The sequence below is a fragment of the Apteryx mantelli genome, chromosome 2, assembly GCF_036417845.1.
Source record: "Apteryx mantelli isolate bAptMan1 chromosome 2, bAptMan1.hap1, whole genome shotgun sequence".
In the NCBI taxonomy this organism is placed as follows: domain Eukaryota; kingdom Metazoa; phylum Chordata; class Aves; order Apterygiformes; family Apterygidae; genus Apteryx; species Apteryx mantelli.
In genome coordinates, this window is record NC_089979.1 from 163,989,375 (window position 1) to 164,016,904 (window position 27,530).

General features: G+C 36.6%; 1 protein-coding gene across 1 annotated transcript in view; it reads right to left on the minus strand.

Moving 5' to 3' along the window:
- The window catches only part of LOC106490277 (sodium channel protein type 5 subunit alpha-like), a 45,732-nt gene that overhangs the window by 12,932 nt on the left and 5,270 nt on the right, over positions 1-27,530 (minus strand). The window contains exons 4-18 of the mRNA XM_067292202.1: positions 27,376-27,504; positions 23,589-23,680; positions 21,530-21,751; positions 20,823-20,886; positions 20,026-20,170; positions 18,286-18,480; positions 16,552-16,743; positions 13,997-14,099; positions 11,834-12,072; positions 11,560-11,712; positions 9,918-10,271; positions 8,936-9,385; positions 5,734-5,845; positions 2,971-3,125; positions 856-1,063 (exon numbers count right to left, since the gene is read on the minus strand). Coding sequence (XP_067148303.1) covers positions 856-1,063; positions 2,971-3,125; positions 5,734-5,845; positions 8,936-9,385; positions 9,918-10,271; positions 11,560-11,712; positions 11,834-12,072; positions 13,997-14,099; positions 16,552-16,743; positions 18,286-18,480; positions 20,026-20,170; positions 20,823-20,886; positions 21,530-21,751; positions 23,589-23,680; positions 27,376-27,504 — 2,813 coding nt within the window. The remainder of the gene's footprint in view (positions 1-855; positions 1,064-2,970; positions 3,126-5,733; positions 5,846-8,935; positions 9,386-9,917; positions 10,272-11,559; positions 11,713-11,833; positions 12,073-13,996; positions 14,100-16,551; positions 16,744-18,285; positions 18,481-20,025; positions 20,171-20,822; positions 20,887-21,529; positions 21,752-23,588; positions 23,681-27,375; positions 27,505-27,530) is intronic.

The window sequence follows — 27,530 nt, forward strand, 5'->3', positions numbered from 1 at the left end:
CTTCCCCTGTTTTGATCAGAACTGCTATTAAATTTACAAAACTGTAATTGCTAGAGTCATGCTATTTATTCTTTTTAAATTGACTTAGTATTAGATTTTTCTGTTGAAGCATTGAGTACTTCAAAAATCTCAATGCTAACAATCCAGAGAGCTTATGAAATAGCTATCTGCTCGCTCCTGGAAGCCAGCTATTTGGATATTCTTATTTTAAGATATTTAGCTTCAGTAGATTCTACTCAGCATCCTCCAAGTGCATTGTTAATAAATAAAAAACCATTTCATTATGATCTGACAAGATTACATTATTTAACTTTTTCTGAATCCAGAATACATACATACATATACTGAACACTGTATGACTTCTGTCTCGCTATTGATTTCACCATTTCTCTTTATGTTAGGATTGCTTCTGTTGCAGAGTGAAACATACATTCTTACCTCTTTAACTCTCTGGCAAATGCTTTTTCCAAGAATACTTTTATATGCCCTTTACCATTTAAATTTCTTCTTCTTCAAGTAAGCAACTCTAGTTTTTCCTATTTCTAAATGCTGAAGCTGCCAGCAGATTCACATTTTTCTATGTTAATTGATGTATCTTAGTTTCATTTTTGATTGCTAATTGCACTCTCTCTATAATGGAAAAGGTTTTTATAACCAACTTGGCCCTCACTGATAGTGATATTTAGTAAAATTTTCTTAAGCAACTTCTAATTATTATCTATAATTGCCATTTACATTTTTCCTTCAGTCTCTTTTGATAGCAATTATTTTCAGCTTTTGGAAACTGTCTTTTACACTTGTGTTTATTCATAATCTGACTATACAGGGAGTTCTCTATGTAGTAATCCTCAAAATTCAGGACATAAGGCAAATTCAATATAATACTTACACATACAATGATGAAGTCAAGCCAACACCAGGCATTTGTGAAATAAGTTTGGAAGCCATAAGCCACCCATTTCAGAAGCATCTCCATAAAAAAGACGTAAGTAAATATTTTATCAGCATATTCCAGGACCATTTTAACTTTTTTTCTTTTCTCAAGGTAAATATCTTCAAATGCCTGGAATTTCAGGATTCAGTTATAAAGCTGTTCAGTAGTTTTTGGGTAAATTATTTTCAAATGGTACAAGAACATACAGTTTGGTTTATTATAATGTTTTCACAATAAATTATAGGAAATTTCCACTTTTTTATATTTAGAAGCTAAAAACTAAACTGTGAAATAACTAGTCTCATTTTCAGATTGGTCGAAAAGCACACACTTTTGGTTGCTGTGGTGTGTCCACAGTGCTTTGGGAGAAGATGTTTATTCAGGCATTATAGCAGACCCGATTTGTTCTCCTGAACCTATGACATGCTAAGCCCAATCTAATAGGTCACTGATAAAAGGGAGTAGGAGCGTAAGCAGGTGTTTAGATCTAGTGAGACCTGAATTAAAAAACTCGCATAAAATCACCGCTGTGTTTCTGTTTTATATTCCTACTGACAAAACAGGGAGCAGAGACACTCCTATGCACAGTTACCACCAGTCTGGCAGTACCTGTGCGCTCTTGCTTTGCACTGTAAGAAAGCAGTAACACCATTTCTGGAGCTACGTGGTCTTTGAAGCAGTGGCCATTCAATTGTGCTACAAGCAAGATAGATGTCTACAGAACAAAGCTGTCACTGTATCCACAGAACTGGTAATTCAACTATAGGAAATTGAGAACTCACTGCATTCACATACAAAATCCTATTTACCATTTCCTATTTTCTTTCTGAGAAAACTTGACAATTAGCATTGTCTCTCTCTCTGCTTAACCTTGGCAACCCAAGAATCTTATCATCTTGATCTACATCCATTAATCAACTCACCCATTCATTAATAGGGATGCTCCTTCAAACTTCTAATTACTAAACTCTTCCCTTGCTCTGAGTACTCACCATGTCCTTTTCTACGCATTCTTTCTATGATCACCATCTCATTTAATTTACTTCATTATAGCTGGTTCAGAAAACTTCATATGATCAAAAAAATTCATAAATAAACAGAAAGTAGAATATTTTTGCTGGATGACAACAGTATCTTGGTAATGTGGAAGTTCTCAATGCCACAATAAATCTTTGATGAACAGAAATCATTATTATTTTGTTATTTTGTATGTGTATACTGACTATTTTTGTATTCAAATTGGCTAGGTCCTACAGTACAGTAAAAAATAACTCAGTTTCCTTCCTCACTTCACTGTGGTTCCACATGAGTACACAGGAACACTCACTGGAATCCCAGAGATTTTCCATGGAGCTTTTTGCCATGGGAAGTTTAAAGCAGAAAGTTCAAATTTATGGTCCATTGTTCAACCTAAAACTAATGTGCACAGAACAAATATTATTTGGATAATTCTCATATCTACCATAGACATCAGTTTCAAACTAGTTGGTTATGTTCTTTCTATATTATATAATTTTTATTAAAGAAATTACTTTCATTAAACTTAGTTAATATGTTTGCACATCAAATAAAAATTCTCTTATTCTTCATTAAAATAAATATAATCAGAGCTGCAATTAAAGATTAAGTCACCCTACTAGTTTACAGACATCTTCAGTTTTAGATTCTGATAATCTTGAATGATTTAAAATCTGCTTTTATTGAGTAGTTAATCTGTTTTTATAAATTTGAAGGTACATCTGTTTTTGTAAGCTTTCCTAAGTAATTTCAAACGCTGGCTTAGCCTCTTAATGAAGCACACAAAGTAGTTCCATGAAGAACTATCAAGAAGCCAATAATTCCATACATTTAAATATCATGCTACTTCTCCAGTTGAGGAAAGCCTTACAACTTGATAAATTTATCATACTTTTATCTATCCTTGGGGAAAGAAATGTGAAAGAGGGAGAGAAGAAATAAATGAAATAGAATAATATGATTCTTTTCCATTACTTATACCCCTTAGTTCAAAGTTTGAGAGATTAAATTAAATTTACCAGTGCTGCACTGCTCAATATTATCATAAAAATGATAAAGTTTTCAAACCAGCTATGTTTAACAATTCTGTAGCAGGTTTTTCTAAATTTCCACCAAGTGCTTCCTGGAAACTTAGTGATATCCACTACACAACACGAAAAACATTGGACACAACCTGAAAAGAAAAAGAAGAACATATTGGTTCCATGGAAAATGTGGAGCCACAGAATGTTAAAAAGTGTAAGACATCTTAAAATGAGCTTCTGTGGCGTACATGAAGAATGTGCTGTTTTACCCAAGTGGTAGTGTTGCTGTGGCTGAAATATTCTAAGGAGATAGAAAAGACAACATTTGCAGGCAGAAGTAATTTCTTTTAACAGACCAATTCATACTTGGAAAAAGCAGAGAAGCTTTTGTGCACTCACGCCCTTATGCAGGGATTTCATCTAAAAAGCCATTACTTCTATTTACAAAACTTACTGGTTTTATTCTCTGCATTTATTCTTTTTGTTTTGAAAAGAAATATTCCCTTTCTAGTACTTTAGTGAATTATTATTTTTACTGATTATATCACTCCTTAGCACTGTGGAGACATTACTACTAAATTTTCTCTTCACTATCTTCCACCAGATACACACTTTACTTGTAAAGGCAAGAGGATTGAACCACTAAAGCCAATGGAGTCTAAGGAGCCATTTAGGTGATGAAATGTAGGTGTCTGCTTTGGGATAAACTGTATAGTCCTCTGAATTCCATTAGCTGTATTGACTGCATATTCATTCACTACCCTGGGACCTCAGACATATTCAGTTGTCTAAACATAGGACTCAAGTGCCATTCAAGATACTAGCTATCCAGATACGTACCCTGGCTGACCTCCAACTGCCCCTTCAGAAGTGCTCTATGTGCTCTAGCTCATATATAGACACCTTCACTCTGATATCTTAATATAAGACTGAATCAGACTCCAAGGATGGGATTTAGCGGCTTAAATACAGGTGTTTAGTGTTTTTTTAGGCCCTCTGGGATATCCTACAGCTCCTGAGTCATTTCTGGTAGCTCCACACAGTTGCCTTCCTGAGGGAGCTGGCGGATGTTATTGCTAGGCCACTGTCCATCATCTTTGAAAGGTCATGGAGAACAGGAGAGGTGCCTGATGACTGGAAGAAAGCCAATGTCATCCCAGCCTTCAAAAAGGGCAAGAAGGAGGACCCAGGGAACTACAGGCCAGTCAGCCTCACCTCCATCCCTGGAAAGGTGATGGAGCAGCTCATCCTGGAGGCCATCTCCAAGCATGTGGAGGACAAGAAGGTGATCGGGAGTAGTCAGCACGGCTTCACCAAGGGGAAATCATGCCTAACCAATCTGATAGCCTTCTCTGATGGAATGACTGGCTGGGCAGATGAGGGGAGAGCAGTGGATATTGTCTACCTAGACTTCAGCAAGGCTTTTAACACTGTCTCCCATAGCATCCTCATAGACAAGCTCCGGAAGTGTGGGTTAGATGAGTGGACAGTGAGGTGGATTGAGATCTGGCTGAATGGCAGAGCTCAGAGGGTTGTGATCAGCGGCGCAGCACTCTAGTTGGAAGCCTGTAGCTAGCGGTGTCCCCCAGGGGTCAATACTGGGTCCAGCCCTGTTCAACTTCTTCATCAATGACCTGGATGAAGGCACAGAGTGCACCCTCAGCAAGTTTGCCGATGATACAAAACTGGGAGGAGTGGCCGATACACCAGAGGGCTGTGCTGCCATTCAAAGAGACCTGGTCAGGCTGGAGAGGTGGGCAGAGAGGAACCTCCTGAAGTTCAACAAAGGCAAGTGCAGGGTGCTGCACCTAGGGAGGAATAACCCCCTGCACCAGAACAGGTTGGGGGTTGACTTGCTGGAAAGCAGCTCTGCGGAGAAGGACCTGGGAGTGCTGGTGGACACCAAGTTAAGCATGAGGCAGCAATGTGCCCTTGTGGCCAAGAAGGCCAATGGTATCCTGGGGTGCATCAGGAAGAGTGTTGCCAGCAGGTCGAGAGAGGTGATCCTCCCCCTCTACTCAGCCCTGGTGAGGCCACACCTGCAGTTCTGTGTCCAATTCTGGGCTCCCCAGTACAAGAGGGATGTGGCACTACTGGAGCAAGTCCAGCGAAGGGCCACAAAGATGATTAGGGGACTGGAGCATCTCTCTTATGAGGAAAGGATGAGAGAGCTGGGCCTGTTTAGCTTGGAGAAGAGAAGGCTGAGAGGAGATCTTATCAACGTGTACAAGTATCTGAAGGGAGGGAGTCGAGAGGATGGGACCAGACTCTTTTCAGTGGTGCCCAATGACAGGACGCAAGGCAATGGGCACAAACTGAAACACAGACAATTCCATCCGAACATGAGAAAATACTTTTTCACTGTGAGGGTGACAGAGCACTGGAACAGGTTGCCCAGAGAGGTTGTGGAGTCTCCTTCTCTGGAGATATTCAAAACCCGCCTGGACGCGATTCTGTACAGTGTACTCTAGGTGACCCTGCTTGAGCAGGGGGGTTGGACTAGATGATCCCCAGAGGTCCCTTCCAACCTCAAGCATTCTGTGATTCACAGATATTTCATAGGGTACTAAATGCTTATGTTCAAGCATCAGAATCTTGCTCCAATTGTACACTGGCATCATATGTATTTGCCTGAGCTTTTACGTGTATAAAAAAGTGTGTCAGGCAAACAGTCTCTGCCAATTTAGAAATGTTACAAAGAGAGACCTCTGAATACTGGCTTATTTGCTGTCACTGTGATAAATAACAGATTCTTACTTTCTCCAAGACAGTCCTTAGGTATGTGTGGCTTTTTAGCCTGGAAAAACATCTCCATAGGAATAACTGGATCCACAGTGCTGGCTTCAGAATAACTACCAACATCAAGTTTCTGCACAGGACAAGAACAAAGAAGAGAATTTATTCATTTTTCCATAATAAGGCCACCAGATTTAAAATAAGCGGAACTTATATAGAGAAAAAAAAAAGAAAAAAATTTTCTGTAGAGCAGAAATCATCTCAATGGTGCTGAATTGCCAAAATAAAGTTACAAATAATAGCGCTGTTCCCTATTCTTTGATTGCATGGCTTTTATTTGATAAGTTCCTTTCTTTTGATTTCTTCTAGATTTCCACACTGACCTTCCAGGCAGGGAGAAAAAAGTTCTAGAAGAGATTTAATTAGGCAAATATACTAAGGTTTATCTGCACTCAGTTTCTTCTGGAAAGAATTTCTATAATCTTTTGCTGAAATGTGTTGCTTCCACGTCCCCTAAGGACATAATCCTTTGTGTTCTGTTTGTGCACAGTCATCTCAGTGGTGGAAAGGTAGGTGTCCTTAGGGCCGAGTCCTTTAACCTGGTTGGTATCAAGTGTACAGGCTGCAAAATGCAGACTGCACTGATATGCTAGGCTCTTGCTCACTTTTCTTACAAGAAAGAAAGGAGGGAAGGTTGCAAAAATCCATAAGCATGTTTACGTGCATATGCAACATATCTTAAAAAAGAGAAGCTGCTTACTAAGAATCAAAATTAGGTAAATGTGTAGTCATGTACCTTCAAACAGATACGTCTATGCTATGAGTGCATATGCACTCCAACACTTCACATTAGAGATTTTAACTTTTCCTTTGGCAGTGTGTATACTGGGAGTGCTCAGGCTTCACCCTGCCTCATACCATTCCAATTTCCTTCTCTTTTGCAGAGATACAGACCACATCTGAAAAGGCTTTAAGAGAGGAAAGACTGGCAGGAAAGAAACACACGGTCTCTATATTTTGAAGAGCTGTAGTCACTGGTAGGTAACCTACACACCTATAAAACTAAACGGAACAGGGAAAATAAAGAAGAAGAAAGCAATCTTTCAGCTAAAAAGTATCAGTGCCCTGTATAACATGGAAAGGGACGGCATGAGGACAGGAATGAGAAGCCAGGGTAAGGGAGGACTGCCTCTTTTGACTACCATGTTGGCTTACGCTAACTTAAGGTCATAGAAAACCTTCAGCATATAGAAAAATGTAATGGTTTAAATTTATGGATATTTTAATATTTTTAAACTTATACCTAATATAACAAAATACTGTAATTTAGATTAAATAAAAGTTTAGGCAACTGTATCTAAAAACAGTTTATATTGAAGTTGTTTGCTTTTTGGAGGTAGCAATCCAGAGACTCATTGAACTTCCATTTAATTTTCTGTGTCACTTAGAGGCGAACCATGATTCTTCACCTTTTCTTATGTGGAAATGTATCGTATTAGAATAAACTAAGTTTCTAGATCAGAAAATGTATGGTTGTTTGGGAAGCATTTCGAGAGAACAAACATTTGCATCCAAGGTTAGCAGCAAAAGCAGTTATCTATAAAAATGAATAGCACGTACTAGATACATTTCAAGAAAGTGTGCTTCTTGACTAATTCCTTTTGACTCACTTTGTACAAAATCATATATTAAGTTATACTGGTAGCCATGGATGTTTGTGAGACACAAACTTCCACATTCTATAGTATTATTTACTTTCAAGAGATGCACTGTCTTCCACATTGATTATAGCTGATACTGTTTAGAAACCCATTTGTCCCGTCGTTGCTGAATGAGAGAACCACTGGAACAATTTTCATGTCTAGCCTATTCATAAAAATAGAAATTATGCTTACCTCTTTCTGCTCTTTATTTTGTTGCATTTCTGAAAAAACACTCATGATTTCTGAAGTCTCAGACAACTGACTGAAGCTACTTGAAGTTTTGCACCGCTCTCTATGTCTTAATTGGTCTCCCTGCATGAAATAATGCAAAAAAGTTTATTTTACACATTTTTTTTTTCTGAGTCATTTTTACGGTCAAATTTCTTTAACAGAATCCAAAGCATCCAAAAAAAATTCCGAATATTTTTCTTTTCATAGAAAATGAAACAAATCTGCCTAAAAAAGCGGGTAAAGGAATGATTTCTTCCTCAATTTCAAATACTTCAGTCCTCTTGTGACCAAAAACATAAGAAATAGATCGTAGTAGTCCACCTACACACTGGTCATATGACAATTCAACCAAAAACAGCATCTGCTTTTGACATTTCACGTAATGCTCGGTTACTGTTCACTTTTAGCCCAAGCATCTGCTCTGATTGATTTAGAGTGCGTTGATACCACAATCATAACATGTGACTGACATTCATAAAATACAACCCTAAACAAGATAGTCTAGGCAGTACAGTCATCACAGCAAGGTGCTCCTCCTGAGCTCACTGCTCACATATATACATAGCTATCTGGCAGTCCCATGTGGATGTGACAGATACCTGAACCATCTCAAATGTCCCTAAATGCCTATGTTCAGGCAAATGAACTGCATCTTTATTGACTATCATGGCTTTATTGACTATCATTTACTATCAAATTAAATGCCTTACTCACATGCAGAAATCTGTATTTGGGTATCCATATTTAAGTGCCTGAGTCCTGAGATTAATCCTGCCCAAAGCAACAAAATCAAGAGATAAAAAGGGGAATCCAAAATATCACAGAGAATAGGGCATTTAAAAACACTAAGAAATGTTCTCTTTTTAAGTTGAAGCTTTTAATCACATTTCCTTTGTGTCCCATACAACTGATTAGCAGTATGTAAGCAACAGAACAAGAAGCCTGCCTTTCAAAAATTCCAGATTCCATCTGTAAGGCAAAGGACATAAAAAGAAATAATGTCTATCCTGACCAAAGCTCATTTAGCAATTGACAAGAATAAATGGAAACAAAACGGATAGAACATTGCTATCAGTGAGCTGAATGGTGAAAAAGTGGATATTCAATATCTCTTACTGAATAATTGAGACTATTTGATAGCTCTTGCAATTTGAAGCTACTAGAAGAACAAAGAAAACAAAACAGCAGAAACGAAAAAATAGAAGGGATGAAGTTTACTGCTGAGTCTTGCAAATTATATTTGCAGGTGCAAGCTACAAAAGAGTTTTCAAAACATTAGTATTTCTTACCCTGTTTTTGTATTCCACTGCTGTGCATACACTCTGCTCATTATCACCTTCATCACTATAACTCTCTGCTACTGCAAGGGGAACAGAGATACTATGGTTCATTAACAATTCTTCATATTTGCATGTCACTGAGGAATTCTCTCCATTATTGTAAAAACCAACGTCAAAGCAATAGTTTTCTATATCCTTTCTGATATCTGCCATGGCATAGTTATTTTCCTCTATGTCTTTGGCAGAAATTTTCACCACAGTGTTTTTGGTTTTTGTTTTGGGACTTTGTTTCATTATTTTGCTGCAATGATCCAAAATTCTGTGTTTCAGAGACTGCAGGCCCTTGTGAATCTGAGCAATGGCAATCTGACATTTGGTCTTTTTTTCAGTTTCCTCTTGTCCCATTGAAGAGTCAGCACTGAATGAACTCAGCAGCAATGCGATGAATAGGTTGAGCACCTTAAAATAATTAAAAGTAAGTTGGAGACACTACTGCTTCTAACAGAAATAACATTTCAAAAAACCTTCCTCAGTTAAAAAATCTCAAACTCTTTTTTCAACTACTGTAATAAAATTTTCTGTTATAAGGGAACATTAATATAGTAAGGTATGGCTTCTTCAGGAAGGAAAGGCAGAAGAAAAATGAAGGAAGTGTGGTTCTGGGTATATCAAAGATATTTTCACACACTCTGATGTCTATAATGTAAGAGGAGGTAGAAAATCAGTTGAAAAACAGTGGAGAAAGATAAATTTTAATAATGCCACCACCAAACAAGTATTTGCTATAGATCAACAAACCAAGCAGAGGAAAAAATGTCTTCTTCCATTAAGTAATGGATGAGACTGAATGCTCATGGTAATGAAAGATTTTACCAAAGTATCTCTTTGAAAAGAAAGGTATACCAAGATTTTGAATTGTCCAGGAAGTTTAAGATTCTTGGGAAGAAAGGCAAAAAAAAGACATGATTACAGAAAAATAGCTGAGACTTACCACTAGGTTTCCTATCACCAGGACTAGCAAGAAAATGGGAAGACACAGCCCTTCTCCAGCCACTTGCATACATTCCCACATCATTTCAATCCATTCTCCACATAAAATTCGGAATATAATCAGGAATGAATGAAAAAAATCCTTCATATGCCAGCGTAAATTCTCGTCAATGTTTATCCTGTGGTAGTTTTTCTTGTAGTATTTGCCTAAAACTTGCCTTCCTACTACAGCAAAAATAAAAACAGTGATAATCAAAACCAGAGTGAGGTTACCCAGAGCACCAACTGAACTTAAAATTATTTTCATCAGAGTATTTAAAGCCGGCCAGGACTTTGCCAATTTGAAGATTCTGATCTGCAAACAAAACACAAGAGAACAATGTGAGTGGTGGAACACCGTATATGTAGCAAAGTGCACAGAAAAAAAACAGATCCCATATTTATGAGACTGCCACACTAAAGGCCACACTAAAATACACCTTCATAACTTGGCCCCAAATACTGGATGTTAACAGGTCTGCAATTCACACCTGGGATTATCAGATTATCATATGATTTTTGATATGCCAGCACTTGTTATGTCCGCACTGCATGTCAGCTAGTTCTAATCCCAAAGTGCCGTGCTTAAACTCAGAAGGTAAATGTTACTGAGAACACAGCCCTGCCAGAGGAAGCTTTCAACTGCACATGCCCAGTTAGATATGAGCATGCATAAGTCTATCTGTAAATACAAAAAAATTAAATCGGGTGGCTTCTAGGTACTTAGGAGAGGCTTATCAAACGACTGTTTTGGACTAAATCAAATGTAGCAAGATCACAAATGAAAAAGGAATTTTTTCTACCTCTCACCCAACAGCCTCAAATAAGGATCTGAAAAGCAAGATGGGATGCATCTTTATGAGTAAAAAGGATTTTTTAAGTCAAATTAGCCTTCACCCCACTGTCTTCAGAGGGGTTTGCATGGGTATAAAGGACTGTTAACAGTCTCCCTTATGATATACAAGCAGAAACAGAATTCAACTGAATTTTTAAGTGTGTTGACTCTGAAAAGCTAGGAAGAATGTTACAACAATCAGCACATTTAGCATATATAATTTTGAATATACAGTAAAGGTACAAGCAAAAAACTGACATTATACATAGACGTCTCAGAGCTACTTCTCTTTTTACCTAACAAGGAGAAAGTCTTGAGGAAAGTTAGGTTATTTTTCAAATCTCAACCCAAAAGGAAAGGCTGTGTAGTGAAGGAACTTTTGGTATGCTTAAACTCATGAAAGCACCCAGATAATATCTTTTCCAGATTGAAGATCTGAAATGTTGGAGTTGATATCCACCCTTACATAGAACTAACAGAGAACTAGAGAACTCCCTGCTACATCAAATCTCTAAGGGGGACCACCGTGCCAGAGGATTTGTGGTATCCAGTGTACCCAATATGATAAACATAGTAAATGTATTCTTTAACATACATTTAAAATTCATTCTAATTTAACATTCATTTTGGCTTATTATACACTAACACAGAGTACTTATTTAACAGATTGTCACTGAAATAATTTGAGGGAAAGTGTTTCACTGAAAACTTTTTACAAATATATACAAAGCATGTACTATTCCCTTAAAAAGAAAAAAGAAATCATTACCAGCCTGAAAAATGACAGCTTAGTTTTACAACCTATTAGGCCCATCATAACAACTACACTATCAAAAATATTCCATTTTTGCTGAAAATAGTGGTAGGGATCTAAAGCGATGATTTTCAAGACCATTTCTGCTGCAAAAATCACAGTGAAGACCTGGAAAGAGGAAAAAGAAATCAGCATAAAGTCACTAAAAGAGTATGTCTGCCATTAGGACTATCCCACTGTAAATATGGGGTTATAACTCCATACTGACTCTAAGGTAGACCTAACTTACCTCGTCACTTGTACAAAACATCTTTTTATAAGCTTCTGGCATCCCAGGGTACTCCAGAGCCATGAATAAAGTATTCACCATAATGCAAATCATGATTGAGAGATCAACAAATGGATTCAATATTACCAATTTCACCTTCTCCTTGATTACTAGCCAGAACGGGCAACAATTCCAAATTAGATACCTTTGAGCGAAACGTTTCAAAAATGAAGGGCATTTCAGTTTTGACTCCTGCAATTCTAAACGACAAAGGGCAAAGTGACATACAAGTTATCTTGTGGAATCTCATAGCAAGAAGACAATCAATAATAGAAAAGATTGAAAAAAAGATCAGTCACCTGCGAGAATTCAGTACACATGTGAGGAGAATAATATCATTGATAAAGCTATGTTTCATTTGTTCTACACAAACCAGTCACAGGCTATTTAAAGGTTATCATCAACAAATCTCATAATTACAAAAACAGCTGATATCACCCACCTCTTCATATGTTATAAGGATAATAAAATATCTGCACTATGGAGAAAGAACTTAGTTGTTTCCAGGAAAAGAGACAACTTGTTCTCTGTGAGTTGCATATGTGCAGTCACAGATGTGGCATGGCTTTAAAAGAATTCCAAGCTAAAATAAAGCTTTCATGCCTGTGGCTAATCATTAATACTGATACTCAGACATCTGAAATAAAATAGGTTATAGAATAAATTTCTTACACTAATGGAAGAAGTAACACAGCACTTCAGTTTTTCTAAACAAATAATTTCTGTTTACCCCATATTTCGATGTCCCATAGTTGAGCATAGGATCATAGGATAATTCAAGTCGGAAGGGACCTCAAGAGGTCTCTAGTCCAACCTTCTGTTCAAAGTAGGGTCAGCCATGAGGTCAGAGACTGCACAATTTTTTCCACTGTCTGACTGTCCTCATGGTAAAAGCTTGTCCTTATATATAGTTTGAAACTCTCTTCTTTCAGTTTATGCCTATTTTCTCTCATCTTCCTACCATACACCACTGAGAAGAGCCTGGTTCTATCTTCTTGATAACCTCTTCCTATGTACTGTAAGGCTGCTGTTAGGTCCCCTTCAAAACCTTCTCTCTCTTCTCCAAGCTGAATCAGCCCAGCGCTCTCTGCCTCTCCTCACAGGGCAAGTGCTCCAGCCCCCAACCATCTTGGTGGCCCTCTGCTGAACTCGCTCTAGTTTACCAATGGATTTCTTGTACTGGAAGGGGCAGGGGAAGGCAAAACTGGATGCAGTAGTCTAGATGTGGTCTAACAAGTGCTGAGTAAAGGGCCATAATCCCTTCCCTCAATCTCCTGGCTATGCTCCTCTTAGTATAGTCCAGGGCGCTGTCAGCCTTTGCTGTTGCCAGGGCACATTTCTGGCTCATGCTCAGCTTGCTGCCCACAAAGACCCCAGGGCCTTTTCCACAGAGCTGCTCCCCCAGCTAGGCAATCCTTAGCCCGTACTGTTGCAAGGGCTTCTTCCTTCCCAGATACAGGAATTTGTATTGTTCTTGTTGAATTTCATAAGGTTCCTGTTGGTCCATCCCTCTAGGATGTCTACGTCCCTCTGGATGGCAGCTCTGCTCTCAAGTGCCTCCACTAGTCCTCCCAATTTGGTGCCATCTGCAAACTTCATGAACAAGCACTCCATCGCCTCCTCCAGGTCATTGATAAAGATGTTAGGACATGACAGCCTCCAGGATACACCCATATAGTACTCCACTTGTTAATGACCTCCAGGTAGAATATGATCCAGTAACGGGACCCTCTGAGCTCAATCACCAAAACAGTTTTTTGCCCATCTGGTGGTCCACCCATCCAGACCTTAACATCCTAACTTGGATACAAAAATATTGTGGGAAACGGTGTTGAAAGCCTTAATAAGTCAAGGGAAATGACATCTACTGCTCTTCTCTCATCCACAAAACTAGTCATTTTGTCGTACAGAGCAATCACGTTGGTCAGGCATGATTTACCCTCAGTAAATCCAAGTTACAGCTGCAGTTATGTGAGATATCAGTATATTTGTTGTATTGAAATTTACATTTGTTTGCAGCATAATTTCCTCTAGTGAATTTTAAAATAATGATGACTGTAACATTTTGATCTCTTAGGTCAAGTTACACAATCACTGTAGGAAAAACACTAAAGAATGACTTACCCAAATTATCTGTAATAACAGTGGCTGCACTCATTAACCTCTGTCTTCGAAAGGGATCATTAACAGAGTCCATTGACAATTCATAGGACAGTAATATTTGCCTCTTTGATTAGAAAGACAATAGAAAATAATATAACAAGCAAATATGGCTAAATGTTTGGCTATATAAAAATTACATACAGTATAATATAAATGGGCATCCTTACATACATTGTAATGAAGCCTTATCTTGAAGAAAGAGTGTAAAACAAAACAATACAAAAATATCACATGAAGGCAAAGGACACCTCATTAAAAAAAAAAATTCTTCAGGATGATTTTTCCTTCTGAAAATATTTAACAACAGTAATTATTCCATTATATAAGAAGTACATCAATCATTAATAGGAGAGCAAAGGAAAAAAAAAATCATTCTGTCTTTCCAGTCACTGATAAAAGGAACACATGAAATGAACACTGAAGATCAGTTTCAGTTATTGATTATTTAACTATTAACTATCTGTTTTTAATATATAATAAATAATAGTCAATATTAACAATAACTATTTACTGAATCATAATTATTGGTTTGCTGAGCCATTTTAAGCCTATCTACTTTTAAGCCTATATGAACATCAAACAGCTTTAAACTAGGAATGGGATTACCTATGTTTCTGGTAAGAATTTACTGATTGCTAAACATCATTCAGTGCTCCTGATGTGCATTGAGAAACAGACAGGTCAAAACTTGTCTTACAGAATACACTGAAATATTATCCAAAATTTAGTCCATGGCATATTAAACTCTTCCTCCCAAAACGCTTTTTTCTTTTCTTTTTTTTTTTTTTTGTAAAACACAGACTGCAAGGAAAAGGTGAGACTCTTTGAGGCAGAGAAGAACAGAGAGAACAAAGACTTAAGTATCAGAGAGGATGTAATTAAAACCTCCAGTTGGCAGGGAGTTACTGATTGGCCACATTGCAATGCACAGTACCTTAGTATCCACTTTAAGCATTCAGCCTAACAGTGTAATTTGTTTCATTTTGTTTTTGTGCACAGGGTACATAACCAAAGACAGGACATATCATTACTTCAGACTTTTACCATAATGTGATTTTTATGAACATTTTCTGAGACTGTTATTCAGGGAATGGAACTGATATCATTGGCCTTAGGTGGTTGATAATAATTCCTTTTCATCTCTCCAGTATTTTAATGACTTCAAAAGATAAGCAAAACTTAGCTGACTGAACAGAACAGACATAGGCATAGAATAGACATATAAAAAGAATTTACAATAGAATGCTAACATGTCTGGTTTTTTAGCTGTATTTTTTTCAGAATCTGAAAGACCCAAGTAGACTTCTAATCATATCCCAGTTAGCAGTGTAACTCGTCCTCTCATTTCTTTCTATAATATTTGGTCTCTTAGAGGAGAGAAACTTGTAAAAAAATTGTCTACCAGCCTAAGGTCCTCAAAGTCTTCTTGTTGAAATTCATAACTGTTCAGAAGCTTTCAGAGTTGGAAAATGGGCGGTGCTTTTAGAAAGGTTAAGAGCATCTGTCAACATTGAACTGGTTAGTATTGCTCATCTTTCCTTATCTGAATTAAATAAGTGTCAATGAGAAGTCATCTGACAAATTGTTAAAATAGAAATCTCAACAGACTAGAGAAATCAGTACATTCAAGTCATCATGGAACTGATGATGCTTTACCAAAAGCTTTGGATCTGATATGCTTCTTTTTCTTTGACTTGGCACCTTTAGCATCTTTTTGTGATTAAAGTACAGGGTATATTGCTTGAAGAGTCACAGAGCTTGCACTGCCAGTAGTTGCCCTAACATGAAACAAACGGCCACCATCTCTCGGTGTTGCAGATAATGTTTGTCTAATGGTAGAATTCTACATCAGAGCACCTTATACTGCTTCAGTTATGCTCTATATCTTCTTTTTTTAATATGAAATTCATTTTAATATAAAATTCATAGGACAAAGTGAGAACTGTGATGCAAGGGAGTGAGGGGAAGTGAACACACAGGTGGACATCTTGAAGAACCCTTGCAATTGATAAATAGCTCCTTCTGTCTTCAAATGATAATCTGTAAGTACATTCACATTGCGTAAAACTACAACCAGAACAATCACTTGGATCTGGAATTGGAAATCTTCATGCAAAGAATGTAAAGGCATTCATTAGCAAGGACAGAAATGTAGTTTAAGCTTTGCAGAATACACTCCAGGGAAGTGGGTTCCACTTACGGTTTCTTGTACCACGTTTTTTTATGCAGCACAACAGAGATGCTGGCAAATCTTAACACAATTTTAAGTCCAGAGGTCTATAATACACCAGAAACACACTAATGACATCCACTTCTAGTTTTCCTTTCCCTTCAAGTCTACGTAATGTTGTCTCTCTCTGGTCCCAAAATCTAACCGTTTTAAAAAAACAGGTCAATTCAGTGCATGGAAGAAGGTAGAGGGAAACATTTTGCAAATAAGAAAGACTTTTCTGGTCACCAAATTGTCACACCACATGTTAAGACAAATGAATACATCTTATACTTCAAATACTTACAAGCTTTTTTTGGCAACGATCAGGCTGTGAGTGAAATACATGTTCCTCTTTCCCTTGATTACTTAAAATTAGGCTTTGTCCTAAAATAGGCTTTTCTTCCTTATTCTTTTTTTCTTTTAAATTTTTCAAGTCAGCAACTGACACTTCGGATATGACATGTAAGGTCTTATCACTTCCTTCAACAGCCATCATCTGTAAAACAAACAGCAAAAATCCTGTTAGTACAAAGCTAACACCAGAGAATGGACTAGGATCAAATACAATTTAATTATTATGCTACTTGATTACTTTGCATTAACAATTTTCAGTTTTCAAATATTAAACTACTTCAAAAGATAGAGTACAAAATGCTACTCACTATACTGAAAGATAAAGAAGGATTACTTATCAGCTCTTATAATTAAAGTTTGTATTTGCCACTTTAGAAATTACACTTTGCATCTGAATCTCAGAATAGTAAGGTATATCCTTCTATTCCTCCTTTCCTTACTTTGGAAAGGACCTTGAGCCCAAGACATCAGAAGACTAAGGGCTCAAACTAAATCCTAAAATAATCTGATCTTAAAGCTTTCTTAACTATTAATCATAGAGAAAGAAAAATGGAAGGAAGAAAAGCCTAAGTACAGTTTAACAAGCTGGAATACAGATGAAGAAACATCATAGGCCTGCCCACAGTTACACAGGAAGAACCTGGTTAATTGATGATGCCTTTCATCTCGATGATGAAATTGGATAGTTGCTACAGAGTATTCACACGTGCTCTTGCAAGACTGACTTTTCTGACTGTTAGCAGCAACCCAGAGGTATCTTTTATAAAGAATAAGAAGATAAAAGATTTCTTACCGATAAATTTAAATCTATATTGTTACCTCAACTCTGGTCTCAACATCTCAGGAATAAAATAAAAGCAACAAGGTGATCCCTGGTTCCTTATAGGACAAGGAATTAATGAATCTATGCAGTACTGTGACAAGAAAAAGCGGAAACACTGCAGAAATCTGAGGTGATTAGTCTTCTAAGCCAAAAGCAAAGAAATTAATGCAGTCTATGGATGCCCTTCTACATTAATATGGAACTAATGGCACTAAACAAAGACTATTCCTCCACCTGTCAATGGGTAGACCTTCTGCACGAAGTTTCATTACTCAGAAAGAGGCTTCTTAAATAGTTAAGCACAGTGGCTCTCAGAAAGCTTGAATTTCTAATTGGTCCTGAAATCTATCAGTATTAGAAGTCCTAATCTGGAAGAATTGAAGAAATAACAACTTTTCTTATGGATGTAAACCTCTCCACCCACATTTTCTTCATCAAACCATGCAGAAATATCAAAAAGATAATTATACCCAGGGAAAGGAATTCCTGTATATAGCAATAGTCAAGCTATACAAGAATGGGGCAACCAACCGAGTGTGGGAGTTTGTCAATACCAGAAAAGCTAAATACTTGCCTGCAAGCCATTGTTGTTTCATTATATAGTGTTAGGTCTGCAAACCCTAAAAGTTAGTATTATTTGGACTTGGACTGATGCGGTTTGTTTGTATTTCAGAAATATTTATATATAAATGTATATATATGTAATTTATATATGTACACACATGGAGAGAGAGGGAAATGAAATATGAGAAGGTACTGTAAAAAGCACATGTTCAGTCAAGAACCTTATCCCCCTAAATCACAGACAGAAGAGAACAATAGGAACTGCATATTATGTATTATATATGACAGTTTACAAACCTTTTCTTTCTCTAGAATTTGTTTGGCATCCTGAAGTAATTTTTCCTTTGCCTCTGTTTCAGCAAGAGTGGCTCTATTTTGCTCTTCATATGCCATAGTTACTACAGCCAAGATCAGATTGAAGAGATAAAATGAGCATAAAAAGATGACCCCCACAAAAAATAAAACGTAGCTCTTTCCAGATGTACGGATAGTCTGTGAGGAAAGAATAAAGGTTGTAAGAGACTCTTAAAAAACTAAGGTTTACAATAGAATTTGAAACTAACTTTAAACAATTTCTTTCCCTATGTGATACAAAAGGTCAAGGTATTGCACTGTTTTCTTTAAACTACACGATCTACCTCTGGTCTAAGCTATACAGAAGGTCTGGAAATACATCTAGTAAGGGTTTCCTTTGGCTTTCAAGTAAATAAATTTCAGATCTTAAAAAATTTCTTTGTGTTCATACAGTATTTTTCTCCTTATGGATCAGACCACCTACCATCCATAATGATGCCATGTGCAATTGAGAAGAATGAACAAAAAACATTCTTAATATTAAATGAAGCATCTCTCAGTAAATCAGGAAAATAATCAGAGTTCAAGTTATGAGAAGACAACTTCAGCTGTAAAGATATATACATGTGACTGTGGAAGAAACTATTAAAACTCCTTAATATGGAAGAGAGCTAGAATCATCTAAATAATCCTGAAAGATGCTATAAATAGTGAATAAGAAGCAATAATTTTTTAGATGACAGTAGAACAGACCACTTAAAATTAAGCTCTAAGACATTAAAAAACAAAAACTACCTGACCTCAAAATAGCAGAAAGATGATATATCTATGAAAAAAAAAAAAAAAATCTCAGAAGGTCACTGGGAAAAAGTTAAAGTGGACCATATGAAAGCTCCAGAACAAGGCAGAGGATATTTCCCTTCTAGCATAAGCACTGCATTGATATAAGGGCTCCAGAGAGTTCTCAATATACAATTTTTGTATAATTTTTGTCAAAAGCCAGAATCTGAAAGTTGCATTCAACTTCCCGAACCAAAATAAAAAAGTGCTTCACTTGTTTAGTCCCAGTTGTCAAAAAATGGTCCAAAATGTAAGTGCATATGTTCTGAGCCAAAAACTTTGGTGAGGAGTTGGGACTGAAAAAGCGAGAAACAGAGTCTGTAAGGATTCATAACCCCTGCAGCAGCAGTGAGTTCACTAATTGGACCTGCTCTACTTAACCATATCCTTTGGTAGTTACATGATTAAAATATTTAAGTACTAATTATTGACCCAAGTGTGTTGTTCAATAAAACCTTTTACCTCCTTAATCTATAAACTTTTCTGAGCGTGTAAGCAGGTTACTCAGCCCATTAACATGAGAAAAAGATTCTTAATCTTCTGGGACCACAGATGACAACCCTCAAAATTTGTCTTGACGTCTGCACATCTTTGTGATCTTATATTGCACTGAAACATTCATCAGTTGGAACACCACTCAGATGTGACTAAGGATGGAGAGCAGTATGAGGACTTTTCACTGTCCACAGCATCTGTTCTACCATGTAATTCATGTCAATATTGCTTTCACACGTCACCTGCAGAAGTTGTTGTAACTTAGCCACTTGAAACTTCCATAATATTTGCATTTTTTTAAAACAAATTTGATATCATTAATATTAAACAGATGTAGATTTTTCTAGTGGACATAAAGCTGCAGAATGCATGCCTAAGGCCGTTCTAGCAGCTAACAGAAGTACCTACTTGTCTGTAGAGACGTTCCCAGGAATCTTGTGTCATCAGACGGAATAAGGAAAGGAAGGCCCAGCCAAAATGATCAAAACTTGTGTACCCAAAGTCAGGATTGTTACCAATCTTCAAGCAGCTATAGTTTTCTGGGCACTCTTTGCTAACCATAGAAGAAATGTTAAACAATGCATGTGACTTATATTTGCATTATTAAATTGTATCTGAAAGCATCCACTACACAATCTCAATACAGATTTGTTTAGTTCATCTGAAAGTCCACTTCTTTATTCCCCAAGCTAATTCTGCCACAAGGGCAGATTTATATCAGATATCCTATATAGTCATTTGACGAGTCTGAGATTCACGGTATAGTCTGACTACACAGAAACTCTCCACTAATGTGGGGTATATGCAAACAAATACACAGAGGAAAATAATGGAAATGTGTATAGAACTTCAGTACATGTTTGTGGAAGGAGTGATCAAATGTTTACTTTTCAAAAATTGACAGAGAAGAAGGGGGTTTACTAAAATCCCACAACTCTCTACTGATCTCTTCCCCTTCACCTTTATATCCTTCTACATTATCATTAAACTACCAGTGTTTAGCAGCAAAGCACACACGCAATTGTCTTCATCCCAGTATTTTACTTCATTCCTTCCCTGAAGTAAAATATCTATTTTTTATTTATTAAAAAACAAGCACATTCTACCCTCCCAAAAAATCAGCATTCCTTCAGCAGTGCAAAAATAAAACAAAAACAAACTGTGTGGAAAAAAGATAAAGTACTAAAAACATATTATTCACTTACTGGCGATCTGGACTGAATCCACAGAGCAATATTTCAGAAGATTTATTCATTCTGTAGCAGATATCTATTCAAAAAATCAAGGCATCATAAAAATCACAAGTTGTTGTCTTAACTTTTCCAGGTTAAAGCAACTGTTCACATACTCAAATTCCTGCAGTATACAGACAGTAAGCCATATATTATAGCACTTTAAAAAACAGCCTGACACACCAAATCTCTGTGAAAGATTACTTTTACAACAAAGAGTATATAGGACTCTGTTTCTCAGCAGAAGATCTGTCCCTTTTGCAATTTGTTTTGAAAATTCATTATTAATGAATTATTAAAATTAATTAACTCATAATGTAAAATCTTATTTGATCTCTGGTAAAAATTGGAATGTCTGTCAGAAATAGGCAAAATCTTTACAAGATATAGCTTATGTCATGGAAAAAGTCATTCTGAGTGCATGACCCCTAACATTTGGATCCCGATGCGATTTGTCTAGGTAAGGAAGGAAATGCCTTACAGAAAACCCAGTCCCTTCTATCCCATCCCAAAATCCCAAATTCATTAGTCACACATGCAATTGCCTCAGAGACTGCACATTATTACTTCGCCAAATGCAAGGACATACCTTACTATGACAGATTTATGCAAATGTATTTTGACATCTTTCTGTGAAAATCAAGACATACATAGAAAGTCATACAATTTATGTAAAGGGAAAAAATAAAATTTACCTTCATTACTTGGGACATATAACTTAGCATCCTTACAGAGTGTGTCATTATATGCAGAATTATTGAGGACACATTTGTATTTTAAATTGCCCATAAAAAGCTGAAGGCCTATTAGAGCAAATATACTCAAGCAAAAAACAGTCAAGATCAACACATCCGTAAGTTTCTTAACAGATTCAACAAGTGAATTTACGATGACCTTCAGACCTAGAAAAATAAGATCCAATAATACGCAGAATCAGAAGAGGAATGCAGCAGTATTCCCATACGACAATGTACCACAGTCGCAAGCATGTTAAGAACAATCAGCGTAAATAGTTTTGCAACTTCACAACATTAAACAAGGTAACATAAAATCTATGAGTAATTTTACTTTAATTTCCTAATCATAATTTATTTGACTTTTACTTCCTTCTAAAATTGATCTTGCATAGTTGAAAATTCTAATTTAAGATGACATCTAAGCAAACTCTGAAGAGTTTTAAAGAACACGGACAAATTTTCGTGCATGGTGAAGCAGGTACTTCATAATTTGCTGAATAGACATTTCAATAAAGAATACCTTGTGCCAACCTCAGGGCATTCTATCTTAGAAGATAATAATTTACAAGCTCACTAATTTAAAAAGAAAAGAACATTTTTGACATAGGGATGGTAAAAGGGGTGATATATAAACTGAAGACCAACACTCAGGCAGAATAACTGAATTTGACATATGACATAGGTAGTGATATCCAGAATTCTTCTAACAGATGCTTTTCAGGGATTCAGTGTGTACACTGAGAATAAGGGCTACCCATACAGTTCAAAAACCTCTTTATCATTTGTTACAGACAATGGCAAAATACTGTTTATTATACAAAGCTTTTATGAGATATTTGTGATTCAGTGCCTATACATCCATGCATTATGTTTTAGATTCAGTTTTAATTTTTTTATTCTCTCCATCCAGGCAACTGGAAGGAGAAGCTAATAGATCAGTGCATTTTTTGCAATTCTGAAAGTACAGCAGTCCCACCCGTAAATACAACACTATATGGATATGTTACATTAAATCAATGCAGAACAGTCTCACTGTCAGTAAAAATAATGAAAGGGTGCAGTGAGAGTTTATAAAAACAAAATCTTAATATTTGTTCCTTATCTTTTATTTTATCATTTGATGTTCAGGCAGAAAAGGTTGCTTTTACTGGTTGTAGGAATTTTACTGCCTAAATGTCCGTTTTCATAAGGAGAAAAATAGAATTAATCTCTGTTCTCCATGGTGAATATGAAAAGTGTTGACAGATGATTTTGATATTAAAAATTAAGCACTCCTATTATAATTTCAAAGCAAAATCAAAAATATATTTGCAGTAACATGGAAGTGACACAGGAAGACAGTTAATACTATATTATGGCTATGGGATATATAGGCTTTTTTTTAAGATTTTCAAATGAGTTTCTAAAGTTAGATTCTAAAATCCATACCTTGGTATCTAAATTAATGGCATGGCTTACAAAAATACCAAAAATCTGGCCAGCATACCCAACCACTTAAATATGTGAAATAGGGTTGATGAAAGAATTATGCTTAATGCAGCTAGTGGCTGCGGTCAGTAAACAAAGTTCTGAAATACTGCGAAGCCAGGATTCTAGGAAATAAACCATAGAAGCTTAAGCCAACAATGTGAAACCAGAAATATGTTGGAATACCACTCATGATGTGAAGACAAGGTATTGGATAGTGTACACTGCTCAAGAAAGACAGGTAAAAAGACAAGGGCACTGGGGTAAGTAACACTGAACACGAGTAATGGAATAGAAAAAGCAAAAAGAATACAAACATGTGCTTGAGTCAAAATAATTTTGATGAAGAATGGTAAAAAAGATTCTGTTAGGATGCTGCTGAAAGTAACTACAGACCGCAAAACAGGGTCATAACTTGGGATTCTGTTACACCCACAAAAAGTGACAAGACACTTGAACACAAGAACAGGAAAAATATTAGAGAGAGCATACTGCTGAAGCTGAGAGAAAATTAGTAAGGCATGTTTCTCCTTACCTGGTATTACTGAAATAGCTTTCAAAGTCCTCAATACTCTGAAAGTCCGAAGAGCTGAAACATTGCCCAATGATGTACAGATACTAATATACCTATAAAATTAAACCACCATATAACTGAATGACAAAGATTGAACTTTTCAGAGCATATGCATATAGAGCATATGGTAGCAGACTAGTTACAGAAGAGAAACAGGTCAAACATTCATCCAGAGGTAGATATCTGAAGTTAGGAATCTAAGTCCATTTCTAGGAATTGATATAAAACACTGGGGCCTTTGCATAGTGCTTCTGAAAAGAAACAAAGGAAGTTTTACTTAGTGTGGATGTGGATGCTTAATGTTTTAAAGCATTTATCCATCAAAATATCTTGATATAAAACTTTCAATGTCATAACCATGTCCTTTCAACCTCGAGCTGATCAGATTCAGAACACTACATAAAGTATATATTGTATCTTATAAAACTATAGAATATATAGTTTAGGGGTACAGAGTTGAGCAAAACTGGTTTACAATACATTAATTCTGGACCACATGGTGATCTTTTTAACTTTTATTTAACAGTCAGTTAAGAACTTGAATATTGAAAGTAGTTTCAATCTGTTTCAACTAATTGAAACTTTCAGAAAATGAGGATTTTAAGAGTTGCATGTTCTATACAAAACCTTACCTATAATTGGTTACTCCTACTTTTATAAGACTTCCTCCAAGTGAGAATGGAAATTAATTGTGACTTTTTCTATAAGATCATAAATGGTAACAGAATTTCTTAAAGTAAGAAGTTTCAATAACAGAATCATAAAAAACATTGGTTGGAAGGGACCTCTGGAGGTCATTTAGGCAACTTCCCATTTAAAGTGCAACTTTCATCAGCAATAGCTCACACCACTATGGCTTTGTCTAGCTTGTAGGATTAAATAATCATAAAGTACTTAAAGTAAAAACTGTGCCGTTGAATTAACTTCCAAATACATTTATTTGTAGCATGAGAGGACCCCAAAACCTTGAAGCAGATACCGTATTGCAAAGCACTTACACCTGTCTTGAAAACAAATGAATTAGAAGTATGGGTAGGGAAGTGGGAAGGTAAAATGAAGTAGCTTATATTGCTGTTGGACTACTTGAGAGTTACTGATGATTAACAACGGGTTCATTTCTTCAGTGTAAATTCCTTAGTGGATTACAGATTACCCATAAGAATACTTTGTTCACATACATAGGTATATATGTAGTAGGATCTGAGTATACTACAGTACTGAAACTGAATTGCACAATGATGTCTTAAAGTATGAGCACCAAAAGACATCTGAAGGCTTCCAAACTCTAAAGCATTTTGTAAAATCAGTTTTTGACACAGAAGATAGACAAGCTGACAGGGGAAGCACTCTGTTGGACTTGTTACTCACAAATAAGGAAGAACCAGTCAGGGATATGACAACTGATGGCAACTTTTGTTATAGAGACCATGAGAAAGTGGAGTTTAGGACCCTGAGAGAAGTAAGCAAGATGAATAGCAGAATTAAAATCCTGGGTTTCAGGACAGCAGAATTCAATGTGTTCAAGGATCTTCTTGGCAGGACAGGAGACAGCTTTGCAGAAAAGGACCTGGGGGTCAGGGTGGACAAGTTGAACATGATTACACTGAGCATCCTTCCAACAAAGAAGGCCTACCACACATTGGGCTGTTTTATCATGAGTCCACCCTATACGTTGAGGGAAGTGATTCTTTCCTTCTGTTCATCACTTGTGAAATTTAATCTGGAGTACTGTGTCCAGCTTTGGCCTCCCAAGTCAAAGAAAGACATTGACATACTGAAGGAAGTCCAGCCAGGGATGTAAGAAAGTCAGTAAGACAATGAGATGGTAAAATGGTTAGGCTGATAGAGCTGGGTTTGCTGAGTCTGAAGAAGAGAAGGCTAAGGGATGTGGGAGCAGGAAACATATTGCTGTCTTCAGCTGCCTAATGTAAAAATTTAGAGAAGGTGTAGCCAAACTGTTCTTAGAAGCCCACAATGAAAGGATGAGAGGCAGCAGATATAAGTTAAGTTGCAACAAGAGACATTCCAGTTAGATACTTCTGGGGAAAATCCCAGTGAGGGTGGATAAATATTGGAATAGATTGCCCAGAAAGGCTGTTGAATCTCCATCAATGGAGAAATGCTGAACCTGAGTGGACAAGGTCCTAAGCAACCTAATCTAAATTGGCCCTGCTTTGAGTTGAACCACATGATCTCCAGAGGTCCCTTTTAACCTAACAAATTAGAACAAGGCAATTCTTCAAATGGAGGATATTCAGAAATGCTAGATGGCAGGGATTTGTTTTGAAACCTCTGAGACTTGGCTTTGAGTGAACCTGTATGCTGCTGTAAGCAAGCTTATGTTGCTTTCAAGATTCTCATTCTGTATTTGGGATGCAAATTCTGACTTTCTTCCTTACTTCTTGTCTACCTCTCAGATATTTGAAAGAAGGAGCTAGCTTACTCTCATATGAACTTAAAAATGACCAAAGTGAGACATAGCAATGATCCATCTGGCCTATTACCCTGTCTTCAAGAATGACCTATAACAGATGCTTACAGAAGAGTTTAAAGTGAAGGTAATCATACAGTGATACTTCTCATATTTCCTTCCAGCAAATTTACATCTCAGAGACTTCCTGAACATGATGTAGTGTCTTTGTGTTAAAAGTAATCTTTAATGTATTTTCATCCATGATTTTTGTCCAGAAACCTTCCGAATGAAAATAAGCTGTTTGCATCCACAATGGGAATCTCCTATAGGAATTCTCACAGTGTGAAAAACTACACCCTTTTCTTTGTTTTGATTCTGTTATTAGACAACTTCATTCGGTGCCTTTAGCTCTAGACCTAAGGGGGAGGAAAAAAAAAAAAAAAAGATTTACTCTCTTTTTGTCTCTGTGCCACACACTTTTACCATTTTCTGTTCTATTTCCTCATGAGAGAGTTCTACTTATATAGTTTCTCATCATGTGGAACACAAGATATACATCTAACCATCTTCGTTACTCTTCTCTGTATCTACAGGAGCAAAACTACATACAGTCCTGAAGAAAAGGACACACCAGATTTCTACAGTGAAATAAGTATGTGTTCTGCTTTGTTCTTTATTTTTTACCCATAAGGTCCTAATTTTATATTTGCTTCTCTGACCATTATTGCACACTTAGCTGGTGTTTTCACAAGATTATCCATTTTAACTGCAAAATCTTTTTTCCAACAGGTAATAGCTATTTCGGAGCCCATAACTGTGTATGTAAAGCGATGTCTGTTTTTCCTTAAGTATCACTTCACATTCTTGGAATTTCATTGGTTGTTTATCACCACATCACTCAACACCTTGCAGCTCTCTTTGGATCCTTCTCAAATGAGTTTCATTTGACCCATAGTGCAGCAGCTACAAGAACACAAAGAGGCATGCTTGGTTTTGGCTGTCTATGCAGGCACCTCTTAACAAAAATGAAATATATAGTAAATTAAGAACAACCAAACAGCTCTATCAACTGTAACAATGCATACATGGAGAAATTCAGCAAATGAAAGCTAACTCAAAGAGACGGCCTTTGCATTTAAGTCTTGTTTTAAGGTCCATCGTTATTTTTCTCTCTTCAGACAGCAGATATGCAAAGGTACAGTGATTCAAATGCAACTCTTAACCAGGTGGGATGCCAACCACTGTTAAAAAAAAAAACTTCAGCAGTATCAGAAAGTATTTTATTTACATGTTTTCCCTTGAGGAGGGAAAAAGGAACAACTGAGTTTTACTTACGTCACAATAATGACAAAAAAATCCAAGCAGTTCCATGGATCTCGAAGAAATGTAAATTCATCCCAAACAAATCCTCTTGCTAATACTTTTATCAGTATTTCACCAGTATAAATGGCAGTAAACAGATGTCTGAGACAGAAAGCATATATGAAAGT